General features: G+C 47.1%; 3 protein-coding genes and 1 long non-coding RNA gene across 8 annotated transcripts; 3 read left to right on the top strand and 1 right to left on the bottom strand.

The window, feature by feature from the left end:
* LOC110433467 lies at nucleotides 4,734–9,126 on the bottom strand. 5 transcript variants are annotated; one of them, XR_002450898.1, is made up of 6 exons: nucleotides 8,836–9,124; nucleotides 7,270–7,674; nucleotides 6,933–7,124; nucleotides 6,504–6,694; nucleotides 5,109–5,453; nucleotides 4,734–4,952 (listed from the first exon to the last, which is right to left on the bottom strand). It is a non-coding gene; the product is annotated as an uncharacterized LOC110433467 (long non-coding RNA). The 5 variants fall into 5 exon arrangements; XR_002450895.1 differs by having other exon boundaries at nucleotides 4,908–5,453; nucleotides 7,270–7,412; nucleotides 7,474–7,674; nucleotides 8,836–9,126; XR_002450897.1 differs by having other exon boundaries at nucleotides 4,908–5,453; nucleotides 7,270–7,401; nucleotides 7,474–7,674; nucleotides 8,836–9,126.
* On the top strand, nucleotides 6,701–8,691 carry LOC8061817 (protein RADIALIS-like 3). The gene is made up of 2 exons (XM_002458226.2): nucleotides 6,701–7,088; nucleotides 7,880–8,691. The coding sequence occupies exon 1, from the start codon at nucleotides 6,824–6,826 to the stop codon at nucleotides 7,085–7,087; it is 264 nt and encodes an 87-aa protein (XP_002458271.1). The 5' UTR covers nucleotides 6,701–6,823; the 3' UTR covers nucleotide 7,088; nucleotides 7,880–8,691.
* LOC110433735 lies at nucleotides 10,554–11,231 on the top strand. Its single transcript, XM_021456286.1, has one exon. It carries the CDS (start codon nucleotides 10,554–10,556, stop codon nucleotides 11,229–11,231), a length of 678 nt encoding a protein of 225 aa, XP_021311961.1.
* Nucleotides 22,748–24,337, top strand: LOC8060138 (GATA transcription factor 15). Its single transcript, XM_002458224.2, has 2 exons — nucleotides 22,748–23,446; nucleotides 23,603–24,337. Exons 1-2 carry the CDS (start codon nucleotides 23,036–23,038, stop codon nucleotides 23,924–23,926), a joined length of 735 nt encoding a protein of 244 aa, XP_002458269.2. The 5' UTR covers nucleotides 22,748–23,035; the 3' UTR covers nucleotides 23,927–24,337.

Genomic DNA, 24,663 nt, shown 5'->3' with positions numbered 1-24,663 from the left:
AGAGTCTGCATTGTGAGTGCCCTAATAAATCCTTGATGTACCCATGATAGTTGGCTTAGCTTGTCAAGGACAACATCTAATCCAATGGAGCAAACAAGAGTAATCACGCACATACTCTCTCCGTTCTAAAATAAAAAATGTATATTTTTTATTTTTCAAAAAAAATAAAAAGAAAATAAGTTTGACCAAATATATAAAAAAATATGTAAAAAATTAAGTTTGACTAAATATATAAAAATAATTATGTTTATGACGTGCGACAAGTGCGTTAGATTTATATTGGAACATATTTTTGTTAAGATGCATTTAGAGTTATAAACATTTAATATTATTTTCTATATCCTTAATGCCTTGTTTAGTTCTGATTTTTTTTGTTTAGGGTACTGTAGCACTTTCGTTTTTGTTTGTCAATTATTGTTCAATTATGAACTAACTACTTATAAGATTCATCTCGCGATTTATAAGTAAACTGTGCAATCAGTTTTTGTTTTTGTCTATATTTACTGCTTCATGTATGTGTCGCAAGATTCAATGTGACGGAAAATCTTAAAAAGTTTTTAGTTTTTGGAGTGAACTAAATAAGACCCAAGTTTAAAAGAGTTTGACTTCTGAGACGAAGCGATATGTGTAGTACGCGTTCTGTGGTGTGCTAGTATAACGCGTCCTACACTCCTAGAGCCCTGGCGCAGCCGAGCGTGCTGCTAAAGCTATAGCTAGGCTTTGTTTAGTTCCAAAAATTTTTACAAAATAGGAATAGTACTATTTTCGTTTGTATTTGACAAATATTATCCAATTATGTACTAACTAGACTCAAAAGATTCGTCTCGTCAATTTTAACTAAACTGTGTAATTAGTTTTTATTTTCGTCTATATTTAATACTTTATGCATACGTCTAGAGATTTGATGTGACGGAAAAACTGAAAAATTTTGTAAAATTTTTTGGGAACTAAACAAGACCCTAGCTAGAATACATCTTTTGTACGTGTGCTCGTTTTCAGGTGATCCGATCGTCCTCAAAGGCGACCTTGCGGTCTAGGGATTCCATTTCCATGTCCAGGACACCGCAGGGGTCCACGCTACCGCAATGCCGCACCTTGCAGCAGAATCAGGTATCTATAGGCTACAGAGGTCGGGGTCCCTGGTCCTGCAGTCCTATTGGCTATTGCAATCAGCTCTGCCAGCATGCATTCTTATATTAGTAGCTCATTCACCAACGTGGCGCATTTGGGACCTCGCCAACAACAACATGCATCGACCGCGACCACGGCGGCGGCACCACCTCTTGCGCTACTCCCCAAAGGATCGCCGGAGATGCCCCTGCCCCCTGCCTCTTGGAGATGGAGATGCTTGCTGTGGCGGCGGCCGCAAGCAAACGCATGCAGGTAAGGTTTTAAATTTCGGTATCGCAAAAATTTCGGCCACCACCGAAATAACCGAATTTCGTGAAATTTTCGGTTGAAATTTCGCCAAAATTTTTTAGAGACTAGCAAATGAAGTATGTTTTTCCTTTAAAAAAATTAGTGATTACACATCTATTGAATAGAATAATATGCAATATAAACAATAAGAAATATGAGTCTAAAGTTATATAGCACATGTATTAGTATATAATGAAATTTTGGATTTTCTTTCGGCCTACCGAAATTTCGCCGAAATTTTGAACCCTACATGCAGGCGACGAGGCACGCGACCAGCCTTTTGTTCACCACCGGCCCGCCGGCGGCCGGCCCCCAACAAAGATTACGAACAAGGTTTATATGTGCGGGACAGCCCAACCGGACTGGATATCCACACGCCGAAAATTCGCCTTTTGTGGCCGCTGCCCGGCTTCATCACTTGTCATCAACATCATATGTAACTTTTGGTCGCGGTCGAACGCCAGAATCTGGGGATTACGCCTGAAAATTAATATTCCGATTACATCGCCTTTCGGTATCAGTCGTTATTTTTGCACTGATGAGAGCGTGTCAGTCTATCTATCAGATAACAAGATAAACACAGTAGACAGTACACACCCTAGCTACGCCTACGTGTACGTGCCCTGGACGAATGAATGAAGTTGATAGGGTAGCTAGGGTGGGTATATTTGATCTGCCGAGGGAATCTGCCCATCGGGATTGGGATGCCATTCTTGACGAGCGAGGGAAAGGGAGAGTTCAGGCAAATAGTATGCTGAAATCTGGGAAATAAATTGATGCAGAGACCACCTGGATTCCGATCCTGCAACTTGGCGCCAGGAATCCACACTCCACAGGCTGTGCTCCCTTTTCAGAAGATTTGGGATCCAGTTGATGCAGACCACAATCTGCTAGTGGACTCGAAATCCAAGCGATTACGCATACCTTCTGTTTGGATGCACTGATACTAATTAATACACAGACTACTCGTCTAACTGGAACATGTAGCAGGTTAGCTGATTGATTGATTGAGCACATGTGTGCTGAAGGTGCTCAAGGCATTGCTGAACTGTGTTCTTCCAAGAAGAATGCGTTGCTTTAGAACGGATTCCATCCACAAACCTAAAGCTCAGAGAGGGCTGCAAATATCACAGGGAATCGTGTATCTTTGTGAGCGGCGCAGCGCTTTATTCATACACAGATTATATTCGACGCATGCAGGCAGATCTACCTCTCCTACCGGAGGCTCGACTGGTCCATGCGTGCTTGCGCCACGACGCAACTTGGGTTCCTTTGGTCCAACCCCAGCATCTACGGATGACTCCAACACTTCCACGTCGGCCGGAAAGATTCTGTAACGTCCAGGAGCTGGCTGATCATGTTCATGTGGCTGCATTCCATGGCCTCCGTGGCCAACCAAGGAGCAGGGGGGGTAAGTCAAATTCCTTTTCCAAGGAAATTGGAGATAGTGAGATCCATATATACCCCCTTGGCCCCATATATTGGTGTTTACACGCTTTTACCTGCCAACATGGAATCGATCGGTATCACGCGTTCTAATTCAAAAGATGCTTTCATCATCAACGTCTGTCTCAAAACAAAACATAAGTTGCTCCATACAGATATATCTTATTTACACATTTGGGAAATCAAATTAGATTGGGGGCAACATGTAGTGTTTTGGAGGAAAATCTAACTGCATCATCACACCTCCATAAGAAAAAAAAAGAATATTGGCCTGCAAGAGGTAAGACAGCCCCTAATATGCAGGTCGAGAAAACGTTCGAACCCTGCCTCAGACATACATAATAGCATTGGGCCTAACCTAGAACCTTTAAATATATTGAGCGTAAAGTTGTAATAGTTTGGCTATGCACATTCTCAACAGCCCACATTTTATGAAAAAAAAAACTAGCACTCAAACCAGGAGGAGAGATGCCTCCTGATTTTGCCCTTCAGAAGGTTGTGTCAGCTTCCAAACCTGAACTAGTGACAAGGGTTTCTCGATACGGACTTTAACGGTCTAACCAGTGTAACTCAAGAAAAGTTGGGAATATATAAAGATATGTCACAACACCTAGCACTCAAACTGAATTTGGTTGCGATGAGAGCTTAGATCGGCCTAGAACTGCTACACAATTCCAACAGGGAACGGCATGACTCAGATGAATGAATAATAATGGTGACCACCAAGCTTGGTTTACCACAAAATTAAAGGTACGTGGTCAGAATTTTATCATCCTAGTTACATGAAAAATCTAGGAGAGAAACATGAGAGTGTTAATCACCAAGGGATGCCACATTCAGCACTGGTAGCGAAAATAAAAAAGAAAGAACAAGCTCGGACGCTCACGGGTGCAAAATGCCTAGTTGAAGCCATTTTTATACAAGAGGGATGGTTTCAGCTAGGTATTTTTCACTCTCAATAGTCTTGTTTGTTGTTCCGGTGTTGTGGTTTCCTTGTTCCTTACCAATGACCTAAGTTTCCACATCCCATTGGTGTTCATAGTTCAACAAATAATAATGCACAGGCCAATCTAGCTAGGTATATGCCTATACTATATAAAATTTGACAATCCATATGTCCGAACTATTAGGACTGGGTATTTGAAAAATATGTTACCATGTTCATCTTTAGAAATGCTTTCACAAAGAAAAAGAGTAATAATATTTTCTTCAAAAAAGATAACAATATTATGCATTTTGTGAAGTTACAAGAGTAGCTGTCAAAGTTGGAGAGTGAAATTTGTAAAACAAAAATCAAATAAGATTGATCGAGGATGTTTGATTTAAAGAATGGGTTAGTGAACATGTCGTGCTTGTTTCGAACCTGCTGGTTTAAGAAATGGATTATGTTGATGCATAATTACCTCATTTTCACATTAATGCTTTCCCGTTATAAGATCTACAAATGAGAAAGGGGGGGGGGAGGGGGGGGCCTTTCCCATTATAAGATATAGAAATGAGTGGGTTTACCAAGTATCAAGTAAAAACCGTAGAGAACTTTTAATCAGGATACCTGAGATACATATTCCTAATTGGTTGCTGCCCATCAACACTAAAAATCAATGACCTGTATCCTTCCCCTACTCCCTCACATCAAAGGTAAAAAATACTTAAATATAATAGTTTAAACTATTTAATTACTGAACCAAAAACAAAGGACAAAGGACACACTTACATGCTATGTCAAACTAAAAATCGGTAGCCTATTGTCTAGAGACTGTGGGCTGTGGCAATGTCTAATCAATTTATTAATAGTGAATACTAATTAATAAGTGACTAGACTTTAAGAAAAAACAATGAGCGGTCGACATCATTCTTGAGATTCAAAGGTCAAAGAACAAATGCAATTCTCATTTCCAAGGTCCTGGCAACCGACCGAAGAAATAATTCGTTGGTCCAGGTCCAGTCCAAGCTTTAGCACATATTCTGCTTCTGCCCAGCCCCATGTGTACTGTTCAGACCAAGAGAACTTCAAGAGTACAAAAGATTTGGTAAATTTTGGGTTTCTATTCTCGAATCGTTATTGTCGTCAACCTTCCAGTAATCACCTTGCAAGAACAAGGAGTGTAGTATGTATTACAATCAAGACTCAAAGAGTTTGAACATTATTCACAGGTACTGCATTCGGATCAGAGTTCCTGTTGTTCAACAGAGCTCCTATGCCTAACCAAATACCGTTATTTGCTCGGTAGGCTGTATTTTACCTGGTTTAGTTTACTAGGATGTCATGCAGGTGCGCAGAATATATCTCAATCCTTTACAGGAGAAGCAAGTTACATCCAACGATGGTTTCACAAATCACATCATTCTCCTTAGTGGTGCAAACTGCAAAGCCATCTGATTTTACCATCCCATCGCTAAGATCCTTTTGCAGTTCTTCCGGAATGATGACACCATTGCCATGGCTCTCAGTTTGCCACCGGCCTTCAGTGTAGAGAACTCCATGCCGTAGTACAGGGCCGTCTACAGATGGAAATCCAGTGCATGCGTCCAGCTATCACCTACACCCACTGCTTCGAACCAAGATAATGGTCACCACCATATATACCCTGTGATTTGAAGAGACAAAAAGGTTCCTTGATTGTGATGGTAGACCCAATGCCTTAATTTGAGAATAATCTTTCATATCTATTTTCATTGTAGTCTGCATGTTCCTCCCTTTTTTGAGGAAAAATGATGGTAGAAATCTGACCAGAAAATTAAGATCAATCCTTGTTCCCGCTAATATTTGAATAACAGAAAAATGTCAAACAAAAGATGTTCTGTTGCACTGCTTAAATTAGTTATGTACACCTTGTTTTTATTTAAAAAAGCTAGCAGATTCCAATCATAGGACACAAGGCCTCTATGCACTAGTAAAAGTAAGTGACAATCTTTCTGTGTGTTCACTAAAAATGAAATGGCAAGCAACAGGGGCTCATATAATTCCAGTGATACACTGATACATACTTCCTCCGTTACAAATTACAAGTTGCTTTGACTTTTTTGTTACATCAAATTTGCTATGTATCTAGACACAAGTATATTGGAATGGAGGTAGTACGTTGGTAGCCTATAGTTGTGGCCTTGTATATTTTCAGGATGCTATGTAATAATAATGCCTTCACTATTTTTTTTGTTTGCATGGAGATTTGTTTATGCTTTATGGTGTGACCCTTGTACAAAGTGCCAATTAGAATCACAATTTTTTTTGACATAATCACGACATACATTGTTAGACATGTTCTAAATGTAATGTAACTTTACAAAAAATCCAGTAACCTCTTAGTCAAGAAGAAAAATGCATCCCATGCTCATCTCACTTTTTTGAGGAAAAAAGGGCACAGATAGATCACACTTTGAACTTTTATATATAATTCAAATTTTACTTTCACGAAACCATTTTCAGCTGCTATTAGGTTATGAATTAGTCACGAACTCACGATCCAATAGCATTTCTGCTGTAAAGAAAATAACATCTCAACTGCATTTGGTTAAACCTACACCAAGTTATTTGTACAGTTCAAACTAAAGCAGACATGCCATATCTGAATATCTGACTATTGAGAATGTAACGCGATGCCTGAAGGTTTGAAAAACAAATAGGGTCACCAATATACCTATATACGCAGAACAGAAGATATTGGGATTCCCCTTTCCATGATGCCCAAGTGCACACACTACTCTTGTAGTGGATCCTGAGTTCAAAACATGAGAATCTGCAGCCTGTCAAGCTTTGAGCCTACTGCAGGCTGGATGGCAACGTGAACAGCAGTTCACGCTCGTCAAGCGCCTATAAATAGTAGCCACCCTAGCAACAACGAGATCAAAACATCAGAGCTTGCAAGAGCTAAAAACTTCAGTCCAGCTATCTAACAAGAGTCTACACATAAAACATCAGCACTAGTTCTGTTTCTGAGAAAGACAATCCAAACCAAAGATGTCTGGGTCCAGGAACTCTTCCCGCAACGTTAACATTGATTCCAACTGGAGCAAAAAGGAGAACAAGCTGTTCGAGGAGGCCCTAGCCTGCTATGGTGAGGGCACACCTGACCGCTGGCACAAGGTGGCCCGTGCCATGGGTGGCATCAAGACAGCCGATGAAGTTCGCCGCCATTATGAGATCCTTAATGATGATGTCACGCTCATTGAATCCGGCGGAGTTCCATTCCCCAACTACAACACACAGGGAGCTTGGAACTAAGGTAACAAATGGAAACTTCAGCCATTCAAACCATGCCCTAGAAGGGTAGCACTGTGTTATATATAGAACAATGGTAATTTACTTTACTGTGCTTTTTGAAAGAAATTTCCTTTACTGTTCTGCTCATTAGATTGAATGCAACATTAGAGCGCTTGCAATATGAAAGAAACCAAACAACTTACCCATAACGACAACACATATTTGAGATTCAGTCAGGCCATTATGCATGCAGTATCCTCCAATCTTGTTCTGTGAACAAGCTGGTTTGCAGTTTGTACACGGCCCCCAGGAATTGGCCCTGTCGCTTGTTCCAACTGTTGGGCACCTAGAGTCACATTGTCACTTAATTACGTGGGATTTTAACCCTAACCAAATAATCTCCTTACCCAAAAAAAAAGATTTTGTACTCTACTTCAGTTCCAGACTTCTGGGGTTGTAGCTGACATGCACTTTAGTATCTCCTTTTCACTGGTACTTATTGCAAAAAGGAACTTATTCCACTCCTCCTATGTGTCTTTTGCAAAAGGTAACATGCTCTCTTGAAAGTTGAAACAGAGCAGGACCATTCGTACCCCATGAGGAGACAGCTGTAAATATACATAATTTGAATGTCATGGTTAAGTAGACAATTGGCAAGCCGCCTGTTTTAACAAAACTAGCAGGCATGCATATACACAAAGCTAGTACAAAATAAAAGCTGAGCTGTGTTTCAGTGCTATTCAGATCCAAATGCAACATAAATGGTCACTGTTCAGATAAACTTATGGAGTACGGCTTTACTTTTTTTTTCAGGAGTCAAGGATGCATGTGAAGAACCACCAGACAGGAACTACTGCTACATGAACTAGATATCTTAGGTATTGAAGGAAATGTCCTGATATGATGTTGTATTAAGAAGTTATTATGATTGCTCGGGTAAGAAATAAAAGGAGCTACAGAATATAGATAAGTGTTTTATGTGTAAATAACTATAGGTTGTGAGAAAATCATCAGTTATGCTATAGAAACCAGGGAACCCTATCTGCCCATAGTGTGTAGTGTGTACTGTGAAGTTATAGTCCCCTATGAATGAATACTTGTACAGTAAAGACTAAAGAGTGATGTAAAACTCTTGTACCAGTTTGCTGATTATAAAGTTGTGCTTGGTGAAAACTTGAAAGTAATCATGCTCCTCTTGTGAGGCATAAGATGCCAACATTTTGAAATTTAAAAGCATTCATTCTTCCTTCCTACAGAAAATGAATGCAACACAGGTGTCTAACTTAAGCAGGTTAGTGGTATTGATAAATTCCAATTTTCAACCTATTCTTAATAGTATTATAGTACACTAGTGCAATTTATAACAAAGCCTGAATCGTATACATCTCACCCCCATTAACCTATTGAAGTTTGAAGTCGAACCACGATCACAGCACCCTGAATGAATTCAGATAGAAGAATCTAGGAACTGGTTCGACGAGTACACCAGCAGGCAGCAGCCACACAGAAATTAGTCCAATGCCTTATCCCACTACGTATCCATATGCACAGCCCCAACAAAACTAACAACACTGAGAACATGTATGATATACGACAGTGAGATTCGAATCTACAAATAGGCAAAAGGCTTCGATATTCAAGCATTTCCTAGAACGCTATCGGGGCATCAACTTTCTAAACCGCCATCTATCAACACGCACGAGCTTAGAAGTTAGAACCGCATATATGGCTCGCATATACTCCGCTATAAACAACACGCAGGCACCTACCTAGGACCTAGGTAGCTTGGCCGCGTCGCTGATGGTGGCGGCGCTGCCCTTGACGATCGCGGTCCCCACGCATTTGCATCGCATTGGCAAGGTGCGGGGCATGCAGGCGGCGCGACCTGGCCTCGGGGCCTCCTGCCACAACACAATCCCCGCACAGGTGCTATCTCGTGTAGCGGTGTAGGGCCAGCGGCGAGGTCGCCGGTCGGCCCCGGCAGCCTTGATTCACTTCACCCTAGCGATTGAACTCGGCGTCGGCCAGTGGGCGGCTCGCCCGCCACGACCCGGACCCGTGCGGGAAGACGAGGGTGTCGAACGGGGTAGGGAGTAGGGACCGTAGGGGCCGGCCCCTTCGGATGGTGTGCTGGGCCGAACGACTTTGCCGATCAAACCTTTGGTCCAATTCCAGCATCTACGGATGGTTTCTAGGTGTAAGTAGATTTGCTCAGGTGACAGGCCCATTTTATTTGCTAGGCCCAGGCCTGGAATGGTTTAATTGTGCAAGGGACGGCCCAGGCGTGTGTGAGATCTGGGTTGGCCTCGTCCCACCCTGCCAAGGTGTTACGGATATTTTATCAAGGTGATCTCATCTCCTCGGATCCTCTTACGAGAAATCCTATCCTAACTACGACGTCCCCCACGACCGCCTACGGGATATCACCCACGACTACGCACGTACCCGTGGAGACCGGTTCCACCTCCGTGATATCACCCACGACTCATCGTGGGCACGAGTTTACTTGGGGCGAGAGTTTCCTCTCCCCCCCAACTTGTATAAATACCCGTGATCAATGAATAAACAAACATCCCGAGTTCATTCTATTCCTCTCTGTTCTCGTACTCTTGCATTCTACTCGTAACATGTTATCAGCACATCGCTCTCCCCTACCCCAGAGGGGAATAGTTCGGTTGGATAGAACATCGTCGAGGGATCGACCTTCGCCCAGGGCATCACCCCAAGGTAGAATCATGCCTTTCCCTCGCCGTAATCCTGCCTCAATGGCTTCTCTCATCCTCCAAATCGTCTGGATGGCGATGAACCGTGCCCGGACATTGGGCACACACTTCGGCAACAACCGCCTTCAGGCGGAACTACTGGAGGACATCCGGGAACTCCTTGGCGAGGCTCGTGGCTAGCGCTTTCGTGGCGAACGCCGTGATCTCAACAGGAACCCCGGGCGTTTTCCTGTACGACGTCGTTTCGGGGGAAACCGACATGCAAACGTCGGCCCTCCGTCACGGCGTTCGGTGGTGTCGTCCACGGCTTCGCCTGCAGCGCCATCCGCGGCTCCGCCCGCGGCGCCACCGTCGAGGGCACCGACTCCACCGGCGCCTCCAGCGCCGGTCCTCGCCTTGCCGGCTCCACCCCGGCCTAGGTGTCCACTCCACGGCGACGGCCCGTGCCCACCACCGCCACCATCCATGGTGGCCAGCCAATGGCTGTCACTGGGCATAGAGCTGCAGTCGCCGATTCGGTACCCGACGCTGATGTAGTCTACTGAGCAGGCTGCGCACAGCCCGCTTCCGCGCCGTCCATCTCCACCAACCATCGCAGCGCGGATGTCGGCGCCGACTCGTCTGCCAGCATACTTCGTCGATCCGGCACTCGCTGCACCACCACCACCGCCACCACCTCCTCCTGCGCGTCTCCACCGCACGTGGATCAGCGTCCCCCACGGGCCTTCGGCTCGGGGACGCGCTCCCCCGGCTTGAGCTCGTCAATGGGGGGGAGGGGGGAGGAAGCGGCGCTGCTCGCAACTCGACGAACGGCGGCCGCGACAGCCGCGGCTCGGCAGTGCTCGGCGCGACGCCACCGCGGCCTCCACGCGCGGCCACGACCACGGCCGCCCGACGTCGCGTACTCGCACCGCGGGCGCCCGCACGCGCCCCAACCGCGCGGCCACGGGCTCGACGGCGGCTCGCCCGACGCGCGGCTCAGCCACCACCTCGACGCGGCGGCCTGCAAGGGCGGGTTCGGCGCGGCCACGGCGCCTCGGCCTCCACGCGGCTCCGACGCGGCGCGCGACCCCGCCCGCGGCCGCGAGGCGCCCCGAGCACTTCGCCGCGACCTCCACGCGCGGCCGGCTTCGACGCGGCCTGCATGCGCGGCCTCGGGCCTGGCGGCACAACGGCGGCTCGCGGCCTCGGCGCGGCCGCGCCCAACCAACGGCCCGGCTCCTCCACGCGCCGGCAAGGCGCGGCCACACTCGGCCACCGCACGGCTCGACGACGCAGTCATCGTGACGAGCAGCGGGTCGCGTCCTGACAGCGCGGCATCCCCACTCCTCTGCCGCGTCACGCGCGCGGATCGAGGCGGCCCCGCGGACCCACGCGCAGGGGCGCGCCCCCCCTGGCGGCGGTGGCTGATGGGGCTGGGGGTTAGGGTTTGGAAACCCTAGCCCCTGGCCTTATATATGGCCCATCTCCCCCTACCCCAATTGGGCCGAATTGGTGGCCCAGGCCCAGGTTGGGGCCTGCGAGCTTTCAGCCTGGGCCAGTTATCATTGGTTTTTCATTTTTATGCATTAGCTAATTTTATTTATTTATTTACATAGCATTTTTCATTCCCTAAAATTACATCAGTTTCTTAGTCTAATTTTCTTATAAATTTAGACACTGATGTATATATTGCATTGTAAATATTTTTACATTCCGCAATCATATTATGAATGAAAAAAATTTACATGTCGAACGCGTTTTGTCTTTACAATTCCCTATCACATGTATATATATAAATATTTTTATGGTCAATTTTTTTTCCTATTTGGAATACTATTTTTCACTGATGTCACCTTAATTTATTATTATTTTGGCGACCACAAGGTAGTACTCATACTACTGCGGGATTTATTCCTCAAAGTGCTCTCCCAAATTTAATAATGAACATACAAGGACTACATCCCAAAGTGAAAATATAAAATGGTCTACACCTCCATGGTGACTACCTAAGTTCCACAAAATGAGAAATCAAAATACCATAAAACATATGCAAGTTTACCTTGCTACACATAAACAAGTCTACCTTGTTATTTACATACGTAATTTTACATTGCTTTACATACGCAATTTTACATTGCTTTACATACGCAATTTTACATTATTTTACATATGCAATTTTACATTGTTTTTATATACGCAATTTACATTGTTATATAAATATGCAATTACATTCTTGTTAATTTTACAACCCCGCAATTAATTAAATTTATGCAAATAAACATGTAGGCAATGGCCACCAAAGAGTCCGATGCCCAAGTTTCTTCTAAGAAGGAATTTGCCGAGCTAGCTCTTGATGGACACAACTTCCCTACATGGGCGATGGATCTCAAAGTGAGTCTATCGTTACGCGGAATGTATAGGGCAATTGACACTCCCAAACAGAGAGATGCTCCATTGTCTGAACCATCCAAGTACCATGCCTTATACATAATAAGGAACCACATCCATTCAGATCTCAAAGCTGAATATCTGATGGAAGAGGACCCACGGGCTCTCTGGCTTGCTTTGCAACAGCGGTATGAGCAACAAAAGGCAGTTATTCTCCCGGAGGCCACTCATGAGTGGAACCACCTCCGCATTCAAGATTTCAAATCTGTGAATGAATATAACAATGCCATGCACAAACTCAGTTCCAAACTGAGGTTTTGTGAAAAGGAGCCATCTGATGCGGAGAAAATTGAAAAGACCTTGTCTACCATGCTTCCCGCTCAAATGATCCTCCAACAGCAATACCGTGAGAGGGGATTCACAGTCTATTCTGATCTCATTAAAACATTACTTCAGGCTGAGAGGCACAATGAGCTCCTCATATGGAACTCCAATCAAGGCCCTGTCGGTGCCAAGCCCTTGCCCGAAGTACATGCAAATGCTCAGAAACAGACACCAAAGGATGCCAACAAAAATGGCAATCCTAGATCCTCCAAAAGCAAAAACAAGCGCAAGGGACCCCGTAAGCCTCGAGGTGCTAAGAGCAAAGGCAACAACTCTAAGTCAAAAGACAAGTCCACAACTTGTACAAAGTGTGGTTGCTACAACCACCCGACTAAGAAATGCCGCACCCCTAAGCACCTTGTGGAACTGTACTTGCATTTCATGGGACGAGGACGCTCCAACCAAGGACGCTCCAACCAAGGTGGACAACCGTCTGAAGCACACTTCAACGATCTGGCAGTCCCAGGATGTTCAAACCCCGCCCCAGCGGGACCGAGCAACACAATGGTGCCTCTTCCACCTGATGGCATGGCAAATGACTCCACCAACAACATGATCATTGAATACAATTCTGATGATCTGTTCGGCGACTACAACTAGATTGATAGTCATTTGAGATTTTAGTTTCATCATTCGCCTTCGGGATTGTAATAATTGACAATTTGTTTTTGCTGCACTATGTTTGATGTTCATTGACTTATGCACAATTCAACATCAATAAATGTTTATATTTCATATATATTCATGTTGAGAATTTCATTCTCTATTTTCATAGATTGTACGAGAGTCAATCCGATGGATGAGGAAATGTGCCTAGTGGACAATGGCACCACTAACTCTATACTCAGGGAAATAAAATATTTCCAAACTCTCACAAAGAGCAAAGGAAATGTTTTAACAATCGCTGGATGCGATGCCGTAATAGCAGGTTCTGGTAGAGCCATTATTACGCTCCCTATGGGTACAACGATTACAATCGAGGATGCACTTCTGTATCCTGATTCAACTCGTACCTTATTGAGTTATAGAGATATCCGCAAAAATGGGTATCATATCGAAACCCATCACCAAAATAATGAGGAGTTCCTCCTCATTACAAAGGATAACGGATATGGCAGAGATACTCTCGAAAGAATTCCCTCAACTTCGTCTGGATTGTACTATTCATACATAAAACCCGTACAACATGTTGCGTACAAAGTAATTTTTCAGAATGTCAATGCATTCCAAACTTGGCATGATCGCCTTGGTCACCCTGGCATAGGGCAATTCTGTTGGTCACTCGCTAACCAATGCAAAATTTCCCCAATCCTCAGATTACACCTGCACCGCATGTGCAACAGGGAAATTAATTTTGAGGCCCTCTTCCCTCAAAATCAAAGTTGAACCACTCAACTTCCTTGAACGCATTCAAGGGGACATATGTGGCCCGATAAATCCTTTATCGGGACCGTTCAGGTACTTCATGGTTCTAATAGACGCATCCACACGATGGTCTCATGTGTCTCTGCTATCGACACGAAACCATGCTTTTGCCAAAATAATTGCGCAAGTTATCAAACTCAAAGCGCAACATCCTGAACATCAAATAAAATCCATTAGGATGGATAACGCTGCTGAATTTTCCTCTCGTGCCTTCAATGACTATTGTATGGCCTTAGGAATACAAGTACAGCATTCTGTCCCATATGTCCACACACAAAATGGGTTAGCCGAGTCTCTCATCAAGAGAATCAAGCTCATTGCTAGACCGCTATTGCAGAATTGCAATCTACCAACCTCATGTTGGGGTCATGCAGTCTTACACGCTGCTGAACTGATTCAATTGCGACCAACTGCATACCATGCAACGTCCCCGTTGCAACTAGTACATAGAAATCCCCCAAGCATTTCCCATCTGCGAAAGTTCGGTTGCGCTACATACGTACCGATCTCACAACCGAAGCTCCCATAGAAAATTGGGGATCTATGTGGGATACAAATCTCCGTCGATTATAAAGTATCTGGAGCCCACCAGAGGGGACCTCTTTACGGCCCGGTACGCTGATTGTATCTTCAATGAAGATCATTTTCCGGCATTAGGGGGAGACTTACCACATCACAAACAATGCCAGAAAATCAATTGGGATGCCCAGACATACCCAACTCAGATCCACGTACTTCAGAATCTGAACTCCAAGTTCAGAAAATCATAAATTTGCAACACATTGCAAACAACGTGCCAGACGCATTTACTGATTATAAGGGTGTTACAAAATCCTATAATCCAGCGAGAAATGTACCGGAAAGAGTAGAGGTACCAAACAAAACTACTCAACTCCCTAGTAAGAGGGGGAGAAGTACGGCTATCTCCACGGATACAGCTTCTAGCAAGCAAAGGAAACGGAAGACAAAATCTTCTGATCCAGTAAATGCAACTCAACCTCATGTTGAGAAACACCCAGTGGAGGTTCAACCTTCACATCCCACATCAACAGTGCACTCAATTACTGATGCTGGGACATCGGAATACTCTGATGCGACCACATTGGGAAATGATGATGCATCGGAAAGGGTCCATGAAATTTCCATCAACTATGCAGAAACTGGAGAGTCATTTGATAGAAAGACTACAATTGTCGACTCATATTTCTCCGCAATGATTGCCGAAATCCTTGAAAATGATCCAGATCCTAAGACCATGGCAGAGTGCAAAACGCGCTCGGACTGGAACCAATGGAAGGATGCAATCCAAGCAGAAATATCCTCGCTCACAAAAAGACAGGTATTCTCACAAGTAATACCTACACCTCCACAAGTATTCCCTGTGGGATTCCAGTGGGTTTTCGTCCGAAAGCGGAACGAGAACAATGAGGTGGTGAGATACAAAGCAAGGCTTGTAGCACAAGGGTTCACGCAGAGACCCGGCATTGACTTCAATGAAACATACTCTCCAGTCATGGGTGGAATAACATTTCGATACTTAATCTCTCTGGCTGTACAAAATCGTCTATCTATGCAGTTGATGGACGTAGTGACTGCATATCTCTATGGGTCACTTGATTCGGACATATACATGAAGGTTCCTGACGGAATCCCAATACCGATTCAGAACGCAAATCGCAACATGTATTGTGTAAAGCTACAGAAATCACTCTATGGCTTAGAGCAGTCGGGAAGAATGTGGTATAACCGACTCAGCGAGTACCTTCTGCAGAAGGGCTACTCCAACAGTGATGATTGCCCATGTGTCTTCATCAAGAAATCCCAAACGGGGTTCTGCATCATATCGGTGTATGTTGATGATTTAAATATCATTGGCCACAAACAAGATATTGATGAGGCATGCAAACATCTTAAGACGGAGTTTGAGTTGAAGGATTTGGGTAAAACCAAATTCTGCTTAGGCCTACAGCTTGAGCATCTTTCAACTGGAATCTTTGTGCATCAATCTGCATATGTCCAAAAAGTATTGGAGAGATTCAATATGGACAAAGCATATCCTTCCAAAACCCCTATGGTTGTTCGGTCTTTGGGACTAAACACTGATCCATTCAGACCACAAGATGAGGGGGAGGAAATCCTAGGACCTCATGTCCCATACCTTAGTGCCGTTGGAGCACTGATGTACCTTGCCAATAGCACCAGGCCTGACATCGCTTTCGCAATGAATTTGCTAGCAAGGCACAGTGCCGCTCCTACCAAGAGACATTGGACAGGAGTAAAACAGATCCTCAGATATGTTAATGGCACAAGGGATCTTGGATTATTCTTCCAAAGAGGAACAAATTCTGAGATGATAGGATACACCGATGCTGGATATCAATCAGACCCCCATAATGGCGGATCACAAACCGGTTTTGTATTCTTACAAAACGGAACCGCCATATCATGGACATCATCCAAGCAAACCTTGGCAACAACGTCCACAAATCATTCTGAAATAGTCGCATTATATGAGGCCTCACGTGAATGCGTTTGGCTTCGCAGAATGATCAACCACATACAGCAGTCGTGTGGTCTTAAAGCTATCACAACACCAACCATTATCTATGAAGATAATGCGGCTTGTGTTACACAGATGGAGACAGGCTATATCAAGAGCAATATCAACAAACACATCTCTCCAAAGTTGTTCTATCCTCATGAATTACAACAAAAAGGAGAGATTGATATCTTGAAAACCAAATCATGCGACAATCTCGCTGATCTATTCACTAAGTCCCTACCAGCTTCCTCATTTGAAAAATGTGTCAAAGGAATTGGTATGCGATGACTTAGGGATTTGCAAAGTTCAGGGGGAGAAATCTCCTAGACATTGGCCTGTCTACACCATCATATTATACTCTTTTCTCTTTATGAGTTTTTCCTCACAAGGTTTCTCATAAGGAGTTTTTAATGAGATAATATTAACACAAGAGTGTCATATTCCTTGTTTTCCCCACAGGGGTTTTTAAAGGAGTATCAAAGATACATATTGTCCTCTAAACTACAACATGAGTTTTCTCCTGCAAAGGTTTTCTCTTATTAGTTTACAATGAGGCAATCATTAAGTGCTATAACTTTCTCCTTCTTTTCCCAAGCGGTTTTAAGGAGTTTTACTATAGCACATATATACACGTATTTTTCCTCGTTTTTATCCTACAGGAATTTTTGGAGGAGCAATACGATTCATTGATCTCAACAAGTGATTCGATCAAGGGGGAGTGTTACGGATATTTTACCGGGGTGATCTCATCTCCTCGGATCCTCTTACGAGGAATCCTATCCTAACTACGACATCCCCCACGACCGTCTACGGGATATCACCCACGACTACGCACGTACCCGTAGAGACCGGTTCCACCTCCGTGATATCACCCACGACTCATCGTGGGCACGAGTTTACTTGGGGCGAGAGTTTCCTCTCCCCCCCGACTTGTATAAATACCCGTGATCAATGAATAAACAAACATCCCGAGTTCATTCTATTCCTCTCTGTTCTCGTACTCTTGCATTCTACTCGTAACACCAGGAATTACCGCCGACAAGCTCGACTACACAACATGCATTGCGTGTGAAAATCTAAGTTTTATCGTCCGATTTTACATCAATTAATTTCAGATTGAAAGCTGGTCGCTCTAGGACCAACCAGGCGTCGTCCAGCTATTTCAGAGCGTATAAGCCTATATATATACCTATATATATAGTATATAATATACATAATCAAGCCAACATCAAGACTACATTAGTGTTTAGATAGTGAATTACTTGTGGGAGTTTGTTTCTTCTCTTTTCTGCACTGTCCAGAGTAGGCAACTTTTCCATCTTAATCAAACAAATCATTAACCAAATCGAAGCCTCCATGTCCATCTTCATCTCCACCTCTACCTCCAGGTGCAAAACCTTCATCCTCCTCCACTACTATTGCTGAATCTAATTCTGCATTATCTTCTTGGAGTTCATCGTCATCTTCTTCAATATCTTGGGTAACTGTATTCCTTACACGCTTCCTATGCCTAACATAAGTCTAAGTCGTCTGACCCACAGCAGCAGCAGCAGCCCTAGGCAGGCCACGTCCCTGTAGACTCTGAGTTGCACTAACAGCTTCATCCACTTGAGCCCAAGTGATATCGTTGCCACTACCACCACCTTCTTGAGCAACTTCACAATTGTCATTGACCCATTTATTTTCCCACTGGAATTCTTCAAGCAAAAGTGAGGTTGCTTCTCTTTCCTTTAACCTAGCTCTCTAATTTTCCTAAATCTATTTTTCATCTTTCGGTTGTAGCTCACATAAACCAGCTTATTTAGCCTCTGATGCTCTAACCTGTTTGTTTTTTTGTATGGACCTACGCAAAAGACCGGAGGAGTGGAGTCGCGAGGACAGGAGTCGCGAGGTGGAGAAAGACCGAGCCTGGAAGAAAATTGCGGCCGCCTTCGGAGGTATCCCCTGCAGCCCCTCTATTCTATCTAAACCCTAAACCCTAACAGGCCAAAAACTTAAAGCCCATTATCCCAGTCCTAGTTAGAAAAGGTCAAAAAATAGAAGCCTAGTCGTCCATCTTACTTGGTCGTCCGATTAATCGCGATTAATCGAGGATTAATCGGACGACCAGCTTTCTGGTTGAACTAATCGAGTCGGACCTCATAATCGAATTCTAGGAGCGACCTGGATGATTAATCGCGATTAATCGGACGACCTGAAATCATTGTTTTACATCGGCTAGAAATGAAAATTTTGATTTACGATTTTAGACAATACAGAATATACTTTTCTATGATTTTTATTTATGTTTATTTACGATTCAATGATTCCAACCTTATATATAAATCAAAGAAGACTTTTCACTCAACTACTACCACGATTTTGACAAATCCCACAACATGGCGCGAGATGACCCTAAATCAAATTTAAACACACACATTCACGCAGACGCATTCCACGGGCTTCGGTGGCTTCCATTCCAATTCCAACGGATCAATGCCCTTGCCGGCCTGATGCTCTGATGGTGTACTGCACGCGCCCGCCATCCTCACATTTGCTCGGTGGTTATACTAGAAAGTAGATTAGTACAAGGCCTGGGGCGCCGACTGCCGACAGCGGCCGGGCTCGGGCTTGCTTCCCAGGCGGCGAAGCAGGGGACCGCCGATGAGTCATGTGACGCAGCCCCGCTCGCTCACTCGATGGCGACAGCGACGGCGGCGGCGGTATAAAGTAGATTAGTACGTCGATAATTAGGGATGGACGATGGCCTACGATACGCCAGTCATGCGCCACGCTTTACGCCATCATTACAGTACGCGGGCATAGGCAATACACTCCTACTCCCTCCGTCCTAGTATATAAGGCGTAACCACTTTTTATTCATGTCCTATAATATAAGGCGTGCTCTCTCACAAATATTAATGTAGTAGTACTAATGCTGAGAGAGAATTAAATGCGTTCTTGATGTACTGTACTCCAGCACATCAATACTACGTGAAACCAGAAACAGTACGTACGTAGTGTGATGGTTGAGTACTTAGCGTAGATCGATCTAAGAGAACGTCCTATGATTAACGCACATGTATGTACTGCATGCACTAGCTCCAGTACGACGTACGAGTACTCTCCTACTTGGAACAAGTTGGTACGTACGTACACGCAGTCAAGCACGCAGGGAGGCAGTTGATTTAAAGGGGGTGAGATGGTTCAAACCTAGAGAAACGGGAAGTGCTCCGGCCAGGGGACTATCTATCGCTATCCAAAAGATGCCGGGCCACCCAAACATATGATAGTAGCACTAGTGAGTGATCCTGTCTCTCTCCAATCGAAAGGCAAAGCGTGGGGTGTAGGCTCCTGATAGCCTTCCACGGCACAAGCAGTGACTGAGAGGCTGAGATAGATATATCCCCCAAACCCAACCAAAGGACACCAATCTCTAGGCTTAACTCTGGCCGTGTCGGGACAACTTTTTGAACGACGATCTCCTCGTCGGGATCCCCTGCCCGCGCCACCGCACCAAACACCAGCTCCAGCCAGTCCTCTCCATCTGCTGCCTTTTGTTTTGCCTGGCTCTGCACGTCGTCGTCGTCGTCGTCATTGCATTGGGTTGCTGTGCTGGGCCGCGCTCGTGCTTGTCCGCTTGTTTTTTCTGCCGTCTTATTTTAACTCGTGGCCACGCAATAAGCGAGCACACGAAGCACAAGGCGTACAAACCCTGTCAGATTAATTCGAGCACTAGGCATTAGGAGGCGGCTGCTGCTGCTGCTGCTAAATCATGGACTGCTTGGATACTCTGCACGCCGTCGTCCAGCGGCCACATCTATTGCAGTACACTGCTTATTTGCTGCCTACGTATATATAGTCAATAGTCATACGCACAATATACTTAGCATAGATAATAGATAGATTAAGCAAATATAAACTCCAAAGTTTGGCAGATATATTAGCCGGAAAGGAAAGGAAAGGAAAGGAAAGGAACGGAACGGAACGGAACACCAAACACGGCCACTGGCCACAGCATTGCTTTGGAGGCGGTCGTTGCCGGCGCTTTGGCCGTTAAGGTCGGAGATGCATACGGAATGCCCGCCCGGGGGTCCACATAGGAGTATGGCTTTCGCTTTCTCTGGCATCGCTGCCTGCCTCCTTTGACTTGGCAGCAGGGGGAATTACCAGCAGCATTGCTGCAGTTCCAGCAGTATCGTCGTCTCATCGATAAAGGCGAAAGGAAAACACACACACACACACAGCAAACAAATAAAAGGAGGAAAACCGAAAACAAAAAAATAAAGAAAAGAAAAGAAGCGCCCTACTAGTCCTACGACCACGACTAGCAGCAGCAGCTGCTGCTGCAGGAGAAGAGGATGCATGCATGCCCCCCTGCAGCATGCAGATTTGCAAATGATCAGGAGGTGGGGTGGCTAGTATGCACTAGCTACCACTGGCTACAGTCCTGGGATCCGTATCGGATCCCCGTAGGTGGCGGGGGCCAGGGGCTGATCCTGGGTTTGCGTGCGTGGAGGTTGGTGCCAAAAGGCGGGATCTTCTATGCCCTGACCGCGACTGTTCCTTGGACCGATGATCGGATTCGATTCGACGCGGCACTTTTGATGGAGTACTCCTCCGGCCGGCTCCGGCCTCCGGGCGCGGCCATCATGGCATGCATGGCGCGGTGGCCGTGGCCCGTGGCGCCCCCCCTCCTTGCCAATTATACCCAGCAGAGCAGCAGCCGCCCGTCTTTTCCTGTGTTCCCTCCCTGGCTCATCTATCCTCCTCTTCCTGCCGCTTTGCTCTTTTGCTTCTTTTGATTTTGCGTTGCTAGCTTGCCCGGTTCTTGTTCCTTCTTTTTCTTCTCGCCACTCCCCTTGTTGCCTTCTTTCTTTCGATACGGCCGGCCGGACCCCCTTTAGTTTCCTACTAGCTCTTTTCTCTCCCCTTTATTTATTGTTGCTTGGCGTTTGGAAGAATGGAAGCTCATCAGCGACGCTCTGGCCTTGTGCGTTGTTGATTCAATCATGTGCCCAAACGTGCTGCTAATTCTCATCGTCGACCGGCCGGGGCCGGCTTTATTCGATCGATCGCGATCCACTTCGAATGAGATCGTGGATGCATGGATCGATCGACGATCGCCTCTGCACATCGTACTACTGTAGTACTGTACGTAACATGACTGTTCAGGACGCTAGCTAGCTAGGACAGTAGTACATCATCTGCGCTGCGCTGCATGCATTGCATGCATGCGTCGGCGCAGTCAAACTGGATAGGATCGGGATCGGATCGCGAACACGTTGCCGTGTGGTAGGCCGTATGCCTGGTAGATGTACGAGACTCACTGCCTGCCCCCATCGCGTGGCCGGCGACGGCAATAACTTCTGTCATCACGTTACAGGATCAAGGATGACGTCCCGTCTCCCTTGACCCATGCATGCATGACGACGAAACGAGAAGGGAAAGGGAGCGGAGCGGAGACCAGCAGCAGCTAGCTAGCCGACGCGCAGCGGCAGCGCGCACTGCCTCGCGCCCTGCTGCGTTGCTTGCAGCTTTCTTCTTCACCTAACGCTAACGGATGGACGACGCATGCATGGCATGCATGCTCCCGACCTGACACCCATGCATCTCGTTGTGCTGGGCTGCATCATCAGCTTGGGACTGGCCGGCCGCCAGGCCGGCTGGGCATCCGACGACGAAGCCACTGCCAGGCCCCAGCCGCGGCAGGACAGGAGGCACGGACGGACAGACAGATCGAACTGTGCCCCTCGTGATCGGCAAACTCGACTCCAACGCACTGCAGCAGCCGTAGTAGTACTCCTCCTCCCTAGTCCCTACCCCAGGACGCTGGACGCGGGGTAGCCATGCATCTGCGCTCCGGTGGCCTCATTCGTTCGGCGGCCTCTCCCTCCTCCCGTAGTCCTCCACGTCCCCATATGTGCGTGGGAGACTGTTCCCGGCTTCACGTGGCCTCACTTTTGACCGGGCGGCCACACCGCTCTTTGACCGCGCTTCCCGGGCCGGCCCACACACACACACCCCCTCCAGTGCCAGTGCCACACAGGCAGGCAGACATCCGCCCTAGCCCGCGGTGCGGTGCGCGCGTTTGCGTCGCGCGTCGCGCCCCGGCCGGAATCCCAAATCTGGCAGGGCAGCAGCCGAGAGAGACAGGCCGGCCGGGGGAGCCCACGCCACGCCAGCCGCTCCACCTTACCCACGTCGCAGCTATAAGAACCCCGAGGACCCCCATGCCCTGCCGCTCCACATCCACCAGCCAGCCACAGCCACAGCGTCTCGTCCCTGGCCACGCCATCGCGCGTAGCACGAGCTAACCTACGCGATCGATCCAACCGTAGTGTGCTCGGTGGACGACACAGCCAGAGCCAGCCAGTTTCCGAGGAGAGACATCCCTCGATCTCCTATTCTCCTGTCCTTCGATCGATCTCCAAGCTCAGCTCTACTATATTAAAATCATCTCACGCCATCCCGGCACCACCACCACTTGTAGCTCGATCGATCGCCTCCTGCGACCAGTGTAGTTAGCTAGTAGTCAACAACAAGATGCTGCACGAGGCGGCGCCCTGCACGTGCGGGCTGCTCTACGGCAGCTGCGGCGGCGGCTGCTCGCTGCTGTTCGCCGCCGCCGCGGCGGGGGACCACTACTACAAGCACTGCGGCGGCGGCGGCGGTGGCGACGGGGAGGCCTTCAGCGCAGGCGGGCCGTACGGGGCCTCCGTCGACTGCACGCTCTCGCTCGGCACGCCGTCCACGCGCCGCGCCGAGGCCGGGGCGGCGCGGGCCCCCGCCGCGGCGGCCGCCGGCCTTCACTGGGAGGCGCCCTCCGCTCCCAGCTGCAACGGCAGGCAGCAGCAGCAGCAGGAGACGCGCGGCGCCGAGGCGGGCGCTCGCCGGTGCGCCAACTGCGACACCACCTCCACGCCGCTCTGGAGGAACGGCCCGCGCGGACCCAAGGTACGTGCGTGCGTGGACCGTCCGCAATGCCATGCAAACGCATAGGCGCGCGACGTAATCAATGCATGCGTTTCGATTCGTTATTGTATACACGCTCGCTTCGCTGTTGTGCTAACCAATGTGTATATATCCATTCGATTATTTTGCTGCGTGCAGTCGCTGTGCAACGCGTGCGGGATCCGGTACAAGAAGGAGGAGCGGCGCGCGGCGGCCGCGGCGGTGGCGCCGGCGGCGGCGGCGGCGCTGGCCGCGGACGGTGGGGTGGACTACGCGTCGTACGGTTACGCGCGGCAGCCGCAGCAGTGGGGCTGCTACGGGCCGGCGGCCGTGGCGAAGGCGGCGTCCTTCGGCATGTTCGGCGACGCCGCGGCGGCCGAGGTCGTGGACGGGCCGTGCCTGCCGTGGGGGCTCGGCGTCATGCCGTCGTCGCCGGCGTTCGGGACTGTGCGGGAGATGCCGAGCCTGTTCCAGTACTACTAGCAAGCACGTAGTACCAGAGCGCGGCTAGCAGAAATCAGAATGGTAGACTGCACTGCAACTGCACGTCGGAAGTCTCCTTTTTCTCTTTCTCCCCTTTTGGTAACAACAAGATGCCGCACTTCTTTTTGAAGCCATGAGAGATGCTGTACTTGACCAACGAACCAAAACTGCATCAAAAGCCGAAGCTGAAATGGATCAATCCGATCTCTTCGTTCACTCCCGCTCATCATCTCCTTTTTCTTTTTTTACTCTTTTTCGCTCTGCTTGAAAATTTTCCATTCATTATTTGTGCGTACCTACTTCATCAGATTCTAACATGCGTAGACTGTACTTCAAATGTGCAAATTTTTCATGTTTGAATGTTGCTGCGTGTGTGCGTGATGATGGTTTGATGAAGGTGACCTAGCCTAAGACTCCATCTGAATGAATGGAACTTACAAACCTCGCAAGAGTAGAGTAGAGTTGAGTATCTAGAAAGAAGCTCTCATGTTTCAAATGTGCAGTATATTGGCCTGGTCCTTCTTTGGTGATCATGATTGGGTTGTTCCTTGGGGACACCGTGCACAGCTGGCTAGATTTGCACCTTTTGCTGGGGCCAACGGTCAATCATCGGTAGCTGCATACATGTTTCGGGACCCACAGACGTACTACGGGCCCTCTTTTTTTCCCACCTAGCCTCGCATTGTCCCATGAAAGTTCAAAGAGATCAATTTCGCCATAAGAACACTAGATGCTCG

The sequence above is a fragment of the Sorghum bicolor genome, chromosome 3, assembly GCF_000003195.3.
Source record: "Sorghum bicolor cultivar BTx623 chromosome 3, Sorghum_bicolor_NCBIv3, whole genome shotgun sequence".
Lineage (NCBI taxonomy): Eukaryota > Viridiplantae > Streptophyta > Magnoliopsida > Poales > Poaceae > Sorghum > Sorghum bicolor.
The sequence above is the reverse complement of the archived record's forward strand: the minus strand, read 5'-3'. Positions and strand labels throughout refer to the sequence as shown.

Excerpts from the sequence above, each read along its gene's own strand:
- LOC110433735 (XM_021456286.1), top strand. The coding sequence starts at position 10,554 with ATGGGGGGGAGGGGGGAGGAAGCGGCGCTGCTCGCAACTCGACGAACG.
- LOC8061817 (XM_002458226.2), top strand. The coding sequence starts at position 6,824 with ATGTCTGGGTCCAGGAACTCTTCCCGCAACGTTAACATTGATTCCAAC.
- LOC8060138 (XM_002458224.2), top strand. The coding sequence starts at position 23,036 with ATGCTGCACGAGGCGGCGCCCTGCACGTGCGGGCTGCTCTACGGCAGC. Across the intron at positions 23,447-23,602 it reads ACGGCCCGCGCGGACCCAAG|TCGCTGTGCAACGCGTGCGG; the intron begins GTACGTGCGTGC and ends TGCTGCGTGCAG.